At 42.1% G+C, this 13,297-nt stretch overlaps 1 protein-coding gene across 1 annotated transcript in view; it reads left to right on the forward strand.

Annotated features, from left to right (window-relative positions):
- The window catches only part of LOC6501004 (cardioacceleratory peptide receptor), a 30,688-nt gene that overhangs the window by 9,263 nt on the left and 8,128 nt on the right, over positions 1 to 13,297 (forward strand). Inside the window, exon 2 of the mRNA XM_032449541.2 lies at positions 3,222 to 3,638. Within this exon, the coding sequence (XP_032305432.1) occupies positions 3,255 to 3,638 (384 nt within the window). The 5' untranslated portion in view covers positions 3,222 to 3,254. The remainder of the gene's footprint in view (positions 1 to 3,221; positions 3,639 to 13,297) is intronic.

Raw genomic sequence — 13,297 nt, forward strand, 5'->3', positions numbered from 1 at the left:
GTTTCTTATCCTTAAAAAAAAAAACTTAAACATCCGAGTAAAAAAAACTTAGGCCTAGAAACAAATTATTAGGTTTATAAAATTAAATTTTTAGCACAAAATCTTAGAGACTCACCCACTGTTCTTAGCCATTGCCACGTTGAAAAGACGAGTCGGCATTTTTGGCCAATGGGGACCATTCCGAGGGGCCGCAAAAGTTGAATACTCACACACTTGCCCACACTGCCACGCAGACTGCAACTTTTCAATTTGCACGCCTCGTCTATTTACAATTTAAGAAAACAAAACCAAGCCAAACCGAACCGAACTGAAATGAAAATGCTAGGAGCAGGCCTGGGCTGGGAAAGTGGCATGAAAATTCTTCGAGACAACCAAACGAGCCTTGATATCCAGTTTCGGCTACCATTTTGAAATTTGCGTGTGTTTTCTTTTTTGGTTTTTGTTTTCACGGGTCTACTTTCCAACACAACGTGCGACTACGTCTGTCATTTAGATTTAAATTTAGTGGCTACTTAAGGCCCCGGCGTCTTAAGTGGATTTTTAGAGACAGTCTGAATGGTGCGATCCGAAAACGGCTTTCAAATTGTCAATTAGTCTGTGCTGTTGGCACAATCAAAGTACCAAATGTGAAACAAATTCAAACATAATGAAAACGAATCGCCGTGGCATGTTGGCCAGCGAGTGAGTCCCCTTGGCTGCACTGGCTCACAGGCAATTATCCTTTATGCACGTGTCACGCTCCATAAAATTGAAATGAAATACTAAACTTTACTCGTTATGACTCTGATTGCCATGAGAACTGCAAGTGCATGCGAGGAATCGTGCCGCGTGCATTGTCCGAGCCATAAACATAAAGCGGGGAGGTCGCAGGACACGTCAGGACGGGCCATGAACGGGGCCTGGACCGTGTGACCTAATAAAGTTAGTGCCCATTTGCTGTCTTGCGATGCCATATTTTTCACAGTGAAATCAATTTTTCATTTTGAGGCAGCATGACGACGCCATTCTCCCATTCCCATGCCCATGCCCATTCTCGTTCTCTTAGTACACAATATGTGGCACGACAATTGTCACAGAGCACATTAAAAGTGACTCCGGAGCAGATAGCGTAATGGTTTATATAATGCCACGTCCTTCCCAAAAAATACTGAACAACAACATAACATAAATATGCAGCAAGTGGCTCTGGGAGAACAAAAGCCAGATGCATTCGACTTTTATGACTCATACGCCACGTTGCACAAGGATGGCCAAAAAACAAAGTCCTTTGCCAAGTTTGAAGTTGGGATTTTCTGGACAAAGATAACTAAAGAACTTACGAGCCACCATTTTCTAAAAACTCAATTTGCCATAAAGACACAGCTAAGATACAGAGCTTAATAAATTCTTGAATTTAAAAATCCACTTTAGTTATTTGTTATTTTTACATGCAATACTCGGTATCGCAATATCACAATCCTCTTGCGCGCTTCTTTGATTTTGCAATCAAATTCAATAAACTGCCTTTCAGTTACAGCGCCTTTCCACGCCAATGGCAGTATCTTAAGTCAATTCGGATGCCAAAAAAGTGTTGGCTTAAGTGACAGCTTACTCAAAATATGTCAATCAAACTCAGCTTTCGCACTTCGCCTTCCTCTACCTTTCAATCTCAAGGCCAAAACAAATATAATACCAAGAACTCGGATTTGGCATCAGAGCAAGGTGTCCTGCCGACTAGACTCGACTCTCTTTTTTTTAGCTATTTTGCATGCAAATTAAATGCGCATTAACAGTCGCCTGAAACTTTAATGCCGAGAGGAACTTATGCAAAGCACAAATGGGTTGATTTTAAGCTCTCAGCCCATTTGCATATAGGTACTATAGGTATGTAAATATGGTAAATAAGGTCTCCTGATGACCCTCGACAAGTTGTCAAGGCAGCTTTTGTTTGTTTTCTTTTAAGGCAAAGAAAGGACTTTGTTTAAGGTATTTTACTTTAAGTTTCTATTAGCAACTGAAGATATTATTATTTTATATTATGTGTGTGAAACGGTTTCTAAAGCAACTTTCATAGCGTTTAAAAATGCTTTCATTCTTTCATTCTCATAGCATTTAAAAATGCCGACATGTGGCCCTGCGCCTCCTGCTTCTGGATCCTGGATCCATTCCCGCCGAGCCACCCTGGGCGACAAAATTGAATGTGTCAAAAAAGAAAGCGGGCGACCAGACGAGTGCGTGCGTCTGTGTTTTTCATATAAATCATTGGGAAAATAGTGGCGTGCCCGCATTAGTGGGCCAAATACCTGGCAGCGGCGAGCAAAAGTTTTTGGCATTTTAAAGGAGAGTTCACTTGCTCAGTTCGGGCACGTTGTGCGAGGCGCCCCGCAAAGTTGCGGCTAATCAATTTAAAGTTGCAGTCAAAGAGCAACAGACCGGGTCCCGGGCGGGAACACGAACACGAACACGGACAGATGGATGCCAGACAACATAGCCACATATGCATGCATAAATTTTCGAGAGGCCACACCAAAGTTCAGGGGCTCCTTTGTTTGGGGTCTTCAAACGTGACAATGCTACTTGGGGTTTAAATGTCTATTGTTAGCTGCTAATTGCTGCGGGTCCTGTACCGTCCGAAGGGCCCAGGGTCAAGACATGCCCTATGCTTTTGCTTTTCAATTAGTAACACGTTCGTGGCATTACTTGACACGCGTTCGGTGTCATAAATTATTCCAAATCACTGAACAAATAGCTCGGGGGATGGTTTCCGGATGATGTGACAATACCAGTAAAGATAATTGCTATCAGTATTATTTTACATGTGATAACCATTAGTCCGACGGAATCAGGGTCGGCTTCCATTAAGAAACTCGCTTCCAACCCTGATTTACATTCCCCCAAGTCAGCCATGTCACACGCGGCGTATGCGCGATATTAATAACAGGCCGAGAATCCTGCACCTGCTGGCTCTCCAAATTTACACACAAAAGCCATGTTAACTGAAGCAAATATTTTTTACATTTTGCCGGCGAAGTACTTAAAGCATTTATTACGCAGCTTTTCATTTGGGATTTATGTGTTTTTAAGCATTCGCACAGCCCCGGGCTCAGAGGCGATATACGAGTATTTTGGGAGATAAATTTTAAATACACTTTTAATTTTCTTTCATTACAGACTGATTTTTCTTCCATTCGGGACACAATTTAAATACTTATTTTATTTATCTTTTGATATTATCCTTGCAGGCCATGGCAGAGTAAGCCCCATCAGGCGGAGCAATGTTGCACTTAAGGCTATTCGATAGCTCACTTTACTTCACCCTGGCCTCCGGCTCGGAGTCCTCCCTGGCGGCGGGGGCGGGTCGGGCGCTCAATGACAGCCTGGTCGGGGGCGTGGCCACGGCAGCGCCAGTTAATCTGACGTACTTCACACCTGCGATATCACACGTGATGCTGGCGCCAACAGCGGCGGCGGCGGCGGCATCAGCTTCGGCTGCAATAGTCCAGACGACAGCGGCGCCGAGCCACGACTTAGAAGCTGCGGCGGCACAGGCGGAGGTGGATATGAACATGGAGCTGGAAATGGAGGCAAGTGCTGGGGGCAACTCCACAGCGGGCCACCCCGGCGAATTGGACAATTTAAACTCGTTCTACTTTTATGAGGTGAGTGCGAGCAGAAAATGGCGGGAAAACAAACTAAACTAATTTATTTATTCAAATCGGAGACGCAGCTGCTCTATTTGATTTCGAATTTCGATTTAATAATAGAAGTCATATAAGAGAACTATCAGCTTATACTGCATTTCTGTTCTAAAGTTTGAACTTTTAAACTTAGGAAAAAATACAATTTATTTTTAATATTTTTTTAGATAGATTTTTAGATATTCGAAGTTGCCAAAATAAAGCATGGCATTGCAATATAATAGAAGTATTTAGGTAACTTTTTCCTTAGTGTATTTATCTCGAACTTCCACACAGAACTCACTACACCCACGAGATGCAGAAGTATCAGTCCGTGGATCCTTGCCAAAAACAGACAAAGAAAACAAAGGAAACCAAGGAGCAAGGGTCTCAAAGTCACAGCTGCCAGCGCTGGCTTGTTGCTTGATGATACAAATTCCAATTTGTTGCAATTTTCCCTTTTTCGGAAAACTGAAAGAGCGGAAAACTGAGCAGCGGCAAAGAAAAACTTAATTTCAAGCTGGCAAACCAACCAGCAGCGGCTAAAAACAATAAAACGCCAAATGTCATTTGGCATCAAAACCAAAGAAAATTAAGAAAACTCAACAAGATGGGTGAAGTTGTTTGTCTTTCCCTGGTGGAGAGTGGTGGGAAGAAGGTGATTTGCATGCCGAGAAAATCAAGAAACACAGTCCACATCAATGGGGGGCAATCAATCAGAGGCCTCGCCAGATCGTGACAACAACTTCGATTAAACTAAATTTCCGATTCGTTTCGTTGGGAAGCTGCTACATACTGCCATAAAAAGTCCTCCATGTAATGAAATTTCCATACGCCCCATCGTATAAATCACACCATTGTTGGAACGGAAGTAGCCCTCGACCGTCCAATTTCCAGCCAAACACAGCAGCCGTCTAAACCATGTGAGCCAAGTTTAAGCGCGCCAATCACTCAAAGTGCGTGCGTGCGTATGGGGATGCCATAAATTTGGGTTTATTTAAATGAGTCCTTTCCAGGACCACAAAAAAGTGGAGACGCGACGGCATGCTGTGTTGCTGGAGACACGACACCATATGGTGTCCCATACTTGGGATGACAACGAGGAGTTCCAAGGGATTGCCAATAATATAAGATGCTAAAATATATTATTTCTCTGAGAAGTGAAAAATTATAGTTAGAATAGTTCGGTTTGAAAACAGAATTTCTTTTAATTTAGATATTTTTAAACAATGCCATATCCCACAAATAAAGAAGTCTGGCTAAACAAAGTCTTGCTTGTCTTTTGAGATTAAAAAATCTTTAATTTATTCAATCAAAAACTTATTGCAAATCTATTTTTCAGACGGCAGCTCTTTTGTTTAGCGAACTTTGAAAACCGCTCGATTTGTAAGGTTGTTATTATTTTGTACCTCTGTTAACAGGATTCTGACAACTGGCGGCAAATGAAAAATAAATATAAAATGTTTCATGTAGGTCTGATAGACTTCAAAACGAAACTTTATTTAGATAATCTGTGACAGGGAAAATAGAAAGAAAAAAATTGGAAAAGCTGTGGCGTAAAAAGGTCGCCGACCTGACAATATTTTCTCTGATACCGTATGTGTCCCGTGTGGGTGTTGGAGGTAGGATCCCAGGCATAACAGCTAAAAGGGGTCTCACATGATTTGCAATTTAAATGGCTTAGTTGAGGATTTGCCTTGACCAGCGGTCGTCCGTGGCGCAATCGTGATTGCTTTTTCCATGCCCGAAATCCCCTGTTAACACACATCACACTACGCTAAATCATATTTAAGTTAAGCACCAAGTCCCTGCATCCTTGCTGATGTCTCACCTTAAAGTTTAAGGGCCGGACATTAGGCTTCGTGGCAACGGATGCGCCAATTACAAGTGCATTGGGAGCAGGACGAAGCCAAAAGTCCCGACCATGGCCAGCTCTGCATTGCCTTTCAACAGAGAAATGTGGAGGGGATAAAAAAGCATTATAGCCCTTGTATGAAAACGAGCACTTGGCCACAATTTTCCGATGGGAATCACTTTCCATGCTGGCCCGTGGCAGGAATAATCGAGAGTATTGCGCCATTTTATGTCCGTTTATTTGTTTGCTTGTTTGCTAGCCTGAGGAAACCAAAGCACATTATGCAGCCGCACATGCCCTGAGCCATTGTTGGTCCATTGATGGAAATTCAAATGCGCAGGAGGAAAATATTAAAGTTCCCTGCTAGTCCTTGACGTATCCTTCACTGGCTGCGTCTCAGCGTTTTTGCTCCCATAATTACATATGCTCTAATGAGACTGGCCCTCATTTAGCAAACCGCTTGTCACCGTTCCAAGGTCCCGGCTTTCATATTGGCCCTCGAACACTCGCACTTCATCTAATTTTAGCCAGGACCTCATGTGGTGTCCTCTCCCAGTGCATATATTTATGCGACACAGTTTTGATACAACAACGGTGGCCCTGGTGTGCCGGCTAATGTGGCCATCAAAGGCCAAAATTAATTGCTATTTTCTATGGTGCCAAAGCAAATATTTGCAAAAACGAAAAACACAACATTGCCTGTTTGCATGTTGATAAAAGTCAAACAGCTGCCCTTATAATAATAGCGGCTAATTTGCCACTCAAACGGCATAAGGATGAGGCATCAGTGTTGCAATCAAATTGAATTTAATATAGAAAAAAATAGACAAGGACATTAGAACATTAAATGGGCGTACAAAGATTCTTTCAAGGCTTTAAACCACAAATATGATAAAATGTTCAACAGTGCTGGCTTAAGAATCCACTTTCTTAGAATGGGCCTTGAAAAAAAGGCTTGCCTGCAGGATAAATTTGAGTCCTTGCCGCAATTTTCTCGGCTTTTGCAAATATTATTCTCCGAAAGCGCGTCGATTCCAAGAACTCATTAATCTAGCGTAAAATTTTGTCTTAAGCTTATTTGCCAAGGAAAATTAAGCAGCTCAGGCAGCAGAACGGCGAGACTTGACGCATGTAAAATATGGGACACATGTCGCTGTCTGGGCCTGGGACTGATTTTGATTCTGGAGCTGTCTTCGAGTCTGGAAGGTTAAACACTTAGTGGCCACAAAGCGGCATCATTAACCGACGACTGCAGGGGGATCCTTTTCTCTGCACATTTTTTCACAGCTTTTTTAGCAATTTAATTTGCCTTGAGCTAAGTATGGAGTGTCGAGTGCCGAGAGTAGATGTGCTGGGCAGTAGAGAAAATTACAGCACTAAGCAGCTTGGGGAGACAGTCGGGAGGACTGAGCTGAGCTGAGCTGCTTGTTTATTGTACCCGGCTTCGAGTATTTGCCCAACACTCTTGGCAGTAAATAAACATATGTGGGAACTGGCTTCGGAGATGCTGCCTTCGCGACGAAGGCGCTGTAGGAGGTGTAATCACACTTGCCGAGCTTTAACGCAAATTAAAGCATAATTCCAGGCGGCGGACACGCGTGATTGGGCTTAATTACATTTGCTCCATCCGAGCCGGGCCGAGTCGAGTCGAGATGTTGACAAAACGAAATGCCCACAAGGACATCAAGACCATCAAGCGCTTGAGTGGCCAACGAGCTGGCCTCAAATGCGACCATGGGGACGATGTGGCGCACACTTGGATAAAAATGAGTTAACAACATTATTTGCCCATTGGCCAGTGGAATTGTTTGTAGCAATGGAACGGCCAAGACCAGTCCAGGCCATGCCAGGCCAAGGCGGTGCGACAATGCGACAAAGCGACCAACATCAATTTTATTAAGGCAGCAACGTGATAGGATGGCCGCAGGTCCTTGATGACTTCTGCCGTTTTCTATGCGTTCGCCGCATCCTTGGGCCAGGCCCATAAAATACGTTTTGACAAGAGTTTTATCTGGCACGTCGCCTGTTAGTTGGATGTGTCATAGCGATTTATAAGGATTTGTTGCTGCCAGGAATATCCTGTGACAGTTGCAGTGAAAGAAATTATTTCCAATCATTTTCAACATGAGAAATATTGACATTTCTTAGCTCATTATATTGTAAGTTATATTATTTATGAAAAATAAGGTACCTTTTTATGTGTCCTGAAGTTTGAATTCATTAATTTCAGTGTAGCCTTTGTTTGTTTTGGAAAAAAATATGAGAATTGTATTTCATTTCGCATTGAAAGTCAATGCACTTCCGCCACTTTAATCTAACCGTGATGAGGCCGCAGGACAGGTTTCTTGACTTTTCGGCTTGGCTGATTTTTTGGCAGCTCATCAAGCGTTCACCGACACCGACCAGGACACCAAGCCGGAGCAGTAGTTCAATTCCATGTCTCAGGTTCAATGGTCGCGCCAAGAGATGGCGAATCTTTTAATGGCCGTATTTTCCAAAACAGACTGTTCAAATTCCCCAAAGTGTCACTTGACCAACAAAATCAATAAGCGTCTTCTGCCAACTAATTGTTATAATTTGCCTCCTCGGCTCCCAGCCTGTCAGTAAGTCAGCCAGCCAGCCTGTCAATGGCTATAAACGGGCTAAATTTCGAAACTTATGCGAGACGACAACAGCAACAATGGAAGTGTTAATTTCACAAATATTTTCGAGAACCAAACCAGGGGGTGGATGGATGAAGAATTGACTTAATGAGTGCTCGAGTTAATTGTTGGTTTATTTGTCACGCTTGAACTTTGAACTCGGAGCAACAATTAAAAAGGGGACTGGGTGCCCCAAAAAGTTTTCCACCCAACGAGTTGCCGTTTGAAATGGGTATTTGATATTTTTTAGTCAAATATTAAACATGGAATCAATAAATTTCTGGCAAAGTTCGCCTTCATCGCTGTTTGCATCACAAAGGCTCTTCTACATGTGGATATATTACGAGTATATTTTATGGAAGAGGAAAAGCAAAGAGATGGAAATAATAGAAACGCCAAAACTGTTTGCAAAGGCAGCCTTCGGAGGACTGGGTCGCTTTTTATTGCGAAAAGAAATTCTTTATGCATTTCATGAACCATAAAAAGTAAATAAAAATACAAACTTCCTTTTAAAGTCGAGAAAACCTTTTTACTGTCCATCGGCAATCAATCTTCGGAGGGTCCTCGCCCGGGAGAGTTAACCGCTATAAATAACCACAGGACTAAGCACGCCCAAGTCTGGCCAAATCCGTGCCACGCCCCGTTGTGTCTGCACATAATTTGTGAAATAAAATACTCGCCGCTGAGGCGAAAACCCCAAATTGAAACCAAATTAAATTGCAATAAATCAACATGGTGTTAATAGCGTTTCCCCCAAACTGATAACCATTAAGTGGGCGTCGTCAGGGGAGATCGCCGCCCCCGTCCCCGAAATACCAACTGGGAAACGGAAACCCATCCACATGTGTTTTTGTGGTTACCATTGCTATGGTACTCCCACTCGAGACCTCGTGCTGATTCTGTTTCTTTTTAACGTCTAATTGATTTGTTTTCCCACTATGCTAAGGAGGAATTTACGGAGCTTCGTCGGATCCACCCACCCTACGTCCTTGGCTTCAAGCTGCTGTTTGTTTTCCTCAATTTTTGGTAGTCCGCTACACTCAAAGAAAAGTCATTGAGAGTTTCCTCTACATATTGATGCTGATTTCTTAAACATTTTAGCAACTCTACTATATAGTTATTAAATGAAACTATTTTCCTGATATTACAATGAGGAAATTTATCCTTTTTTCTTCACATGTTGCTATTTTTTTGGCAATCAGAGGGCGCAAACAAAGGCCCTGGGCCAATCGTCCATATAGCCAGCTGCTGACAAATGTGTGTTTTATTATTGATATTTTTGTTTAGCCAAGGGGATTGTATTTCCCGAAAACAAAAATGTCGCAAAAATATATGTTTATCTTTATATATATGAGTGTAATAAAAGTGGGGCAGTCACAGGTTGAAAAATCTATGGGATATGCTGGAAAAACACTCGCATTCACGACAGCTGATAAGTGCACATGTATCCTGTGGCACATGCCCCCTCTTCTCAAACGACAATCGTAATCACGGGGCGGAAGTTCTCTTAATGACAACATTTTGTGCAACAATAAGCTGCGACGATAAGGGCCAGAACAATGGAGGCGGGCCAGCTATCCCCCCAGCACACTCAACCCAAATTGTCAGCTGCTAAAACGGAGCTGAGTAAAAAATTTAATTTCATTTTCATAAGCACAAAATGCCACTCACTTCAGCTGACAGCCCGCCCACATGGCACACCGAAAACTGGCATTTATCTCAAAGTGTTAAGGGATAAGGGTGGCGGAGTAGCAGGGGCGGGAGCAGGAGCACCCGCAACTACATTTTCGCATCATTACAATTTGCATGCATAAGCAGCAAGTGCACACAATAAATTTTACATAGCCCGAGTCAATTACAGTTCCACACTGCGTATGAGCAACGCAGAGCGTTGGCCCGCAAAAAAAGCTAAGGAACGTAACCGGAGTACACACGACTGCATTCGGGTGGCTAATAAAATAGCGCAGCGCGAAGTACACTCGCTTTGGGTGGCACTTAAAAAATCGTAAAAAAAAGAAACGGGCGGTTGTGTAAATTATGCAAATCGTAAAAGCGCTGAAATCCGCGCCTAAGGGACCCGATGACCCCCAGGCCAGATAATTGCAGCAGAATGTATGGAGTTTTACGACACTACCCGGAATACTAAGCTGCATGGCGAATGAGGAATGGAGCGGCCGAGAGATGGGGTGGGTGTAAGCAAGAAGAAATCTCCCAAAGTGGAGGACATTCATCTTCAGCTCCTTCTATAGCTGGTTTTGTGCAAGTGCGCGAAATGCGCTTAATGAGAAAATGCAAAGTGCGACAAACCAACAGCGAAATTATGCTCCGTAAATACTTGAGGAGCAGCAGGACCAGAAAAAGTGTCACCAGACGAAGGAAACAGAGTGAGACAGATGGCTGGGAGTCGGGACGGGGTCTGAGTGCCTCAGTGAGCTATTTACATGACTTACTAGGAAGTAGGTCAGCTCCCCGAGTAGCACCAAAGTATGCAATGAATTGTGCGGCGTTTTCAATGAAATGAAGTGAAATGACTCAAGTGAGTGTTTCAGACGGCTCTATTACAAAGTTGTCTTAAAAAAATGTTATTAGAATAATTTGATTTAACTTTTAATTTAATAAAAACAAACAATATTAAAGTATGGTTATTTGTTCTTTGGAGCTATTCTATTGTTTAAATATTATAACAAAATATAATTATTTAAAAGGCAGTATTTTCTTAAAAAAGCTTAAAATATAACCTGGAATTTAAAAATCAACCTTGATTTTTGTGTACATGGATTACTCCGTTTTTGTGTACTTTTTTTGCTAAACAAAACCCAGCGCTCCCCTTGTAAAATCAAGTATCCGTTGAAATTCACTTCAAAAATTCGACGAATTTCTGCAGCTTTTTGTTTAAAATACACACATACTAACATGCAAGCAAACTGAATCGGAAGTGGGCGGGGAATACACGGCAATCAGCACGCAGACTACATACCTAGAACAAAATTTCTTTCACCCGAGAGGTGGGGCAGAGCTAGTACCACATCAAAGTAACGGGTAGTACATGCCAAAAAGCATCAAAGTGGCAAGACTGACGTTTCTGTGAGGGGCGGAGAGGAAGAGGTGCCAATGCCAATGCAGCGGAAGCAGCAACGTCATTTACGCAATTCCCATGAAATTGGCACAAACATCCTCTGCCCCGACCATGTCACTGAAATTTGATTATGTCTGATTCCGAAAAATGCCAGACAACTATAAACTTTTAATATTTCTCACTCGCTCATAAAATAATTCTACTTAAGACACCATTACAATCCCAATAGGTAATGTATTTTTTATTTATTCCTGCTAAATTCCCCAAAGACTTTATATGCAAAGAGAACAAAAACTTTGGTAGTAAAATAAAAAATAATGCAAATCCATTAAGGGCGGAAAATAAAAGAAAAAATAAAGTGCTTTTGGCACTTAAAGTATTTCGGGTGTCAAAAAGGATCCATTGGGAATTTCTTAGAATATTTTTTAAGTTTTATGTCAAAAAGAGTGGGTTTTTACAATATAACTTCTACTTAAAGTTTTTATTTCAAAATACATACTCTCTTGATGCGATAGATTTAAAAATGTACTTTTAGGGCATTTTAAGTTTCCAATAAAGCATATCCCAAATAAACTTGAAAGTAGAACTCCACCGAAGCGTGTAAAAGTCGCGTCCGCCTTTCCGTTTCCGTTTCCGCTTTCTACGTGCGCAATGTCAAATGTGACACCCACAAATACACGGGTTGGAGTGTGTGTGGTGTGGGTGTGTGCATAAATGATTAAGTGCGTGCTTGCATTTGGCTTGCGCATCACGTACAAGCCATGCATTTTTTCCTTTGACACAAAGCACTTTATAATGCCCTCTCGCACCCACACAGTTACGCATTTAATGTTGCATTTGATTCGCATTTCAAATTTTATGGTATTCCACTTATTTCAATCAGAGGTTTGTATTTTAATTATAGATTATGATTCAGTTTCAGTTTTCAAGAGCTCTTCTGCATGAAACTAAATATTGAATGAGATCAAGGGTCGGATTTTAGTTTGATTTTACGAAAGGGTCGATTTTCAATACCAGATACCCCTCGAATCGCTGGCCACCTAATATTTCATTTAATTATAGATAAGTATGTGGATTTGCATATCATTTTGTAGGGTTTCTTCTTTGGAATAAGCTTTCTCTGAATTGCTTTTGAATATTTAATAAATGCGAATTATTACTGCAACTAATTAAAATGGTATACCACTCTGTATTATTCTCTGCCTCATGTAAGCCCTCTTTGTTTATCTTATCCGTCTTAATTGCTTATGTGGTTAAATTACATTTGAGGCCTAAGTGAGAGATGGCTGCACTACAAATTACGCAAATTTTTCAGGCTTACCCAAGCAACACTCTGTGTTCACTTTATCCAGTCTAAAGTTGGCTGCCGAACTTTATATGCCAAAGTCATGCTCCAGCAATCCCTCAACGACAAGAACCGCAGCAATTTGCATAACAGAACATGGCAACACTTTTCATTTACACACAAAATTACTTGACTTGGCACCTTCGGAGCCCTGAGTCCGGAAGGAACCGAGGGAATGAGGTGGCATTCGCCGAGGAATCAAGTCTTACTTACTAAATGGAATCAAAGTCAGCTGCCAAGTGGTGCTCAAGCATATAGAAAAACACGTGAACGGCTGTGCAGGGAAAAGGCGGAAAAATAACAAAAATGGGAAAAAAATCCTTAAACTGTAGAAGCAACACAAAATCAGAAGTAACAACTCTGGCGTCTAGTTTTTAGTCGCTGTAGAGTCGAGACTCCGGAGTCCGGACTACCACTAGACTGCCTGCCAGGCAGGCAGCCAAAGAGACAGCCAGACAGACTTTTAAACTGGTCCAAGAACTGTTCTCCCATGAAGCTGCTGCATTTCCGTGTGTCCTGCCTCCGCTGCCACAGAGCCCTGCCTCAGCTGCCGCATTCCAACCTCCTTTGACAAGTGCCAGTTGTGGAATTTTAAATTAAGAAAAAGTTTATTTTGCTTTCGATAGATTTTGCTGCTCCTGCTGCTGCCCGGAACTTGTCTTTTTCGTTAATCGCTAGGTGTTGCTGTCCTTTGCAAGCTGGACGTTAATTAAATTTGTAGGA

Source organism: Drosophila ananassae, chromosome 2L (assembly GCF_017639315.1).
Source record: "Drosophila ananassae strain 14024-0371.13 chromosome 2L, ASM1763931v2, whole genome shotgun sequence".
Taxonomy (NCBI): Eukaryota; Metazoa; Arthropoda; class Insecta; order Diptera; family Drosophilidae; genus Drosophila; species Drosophila ananassae.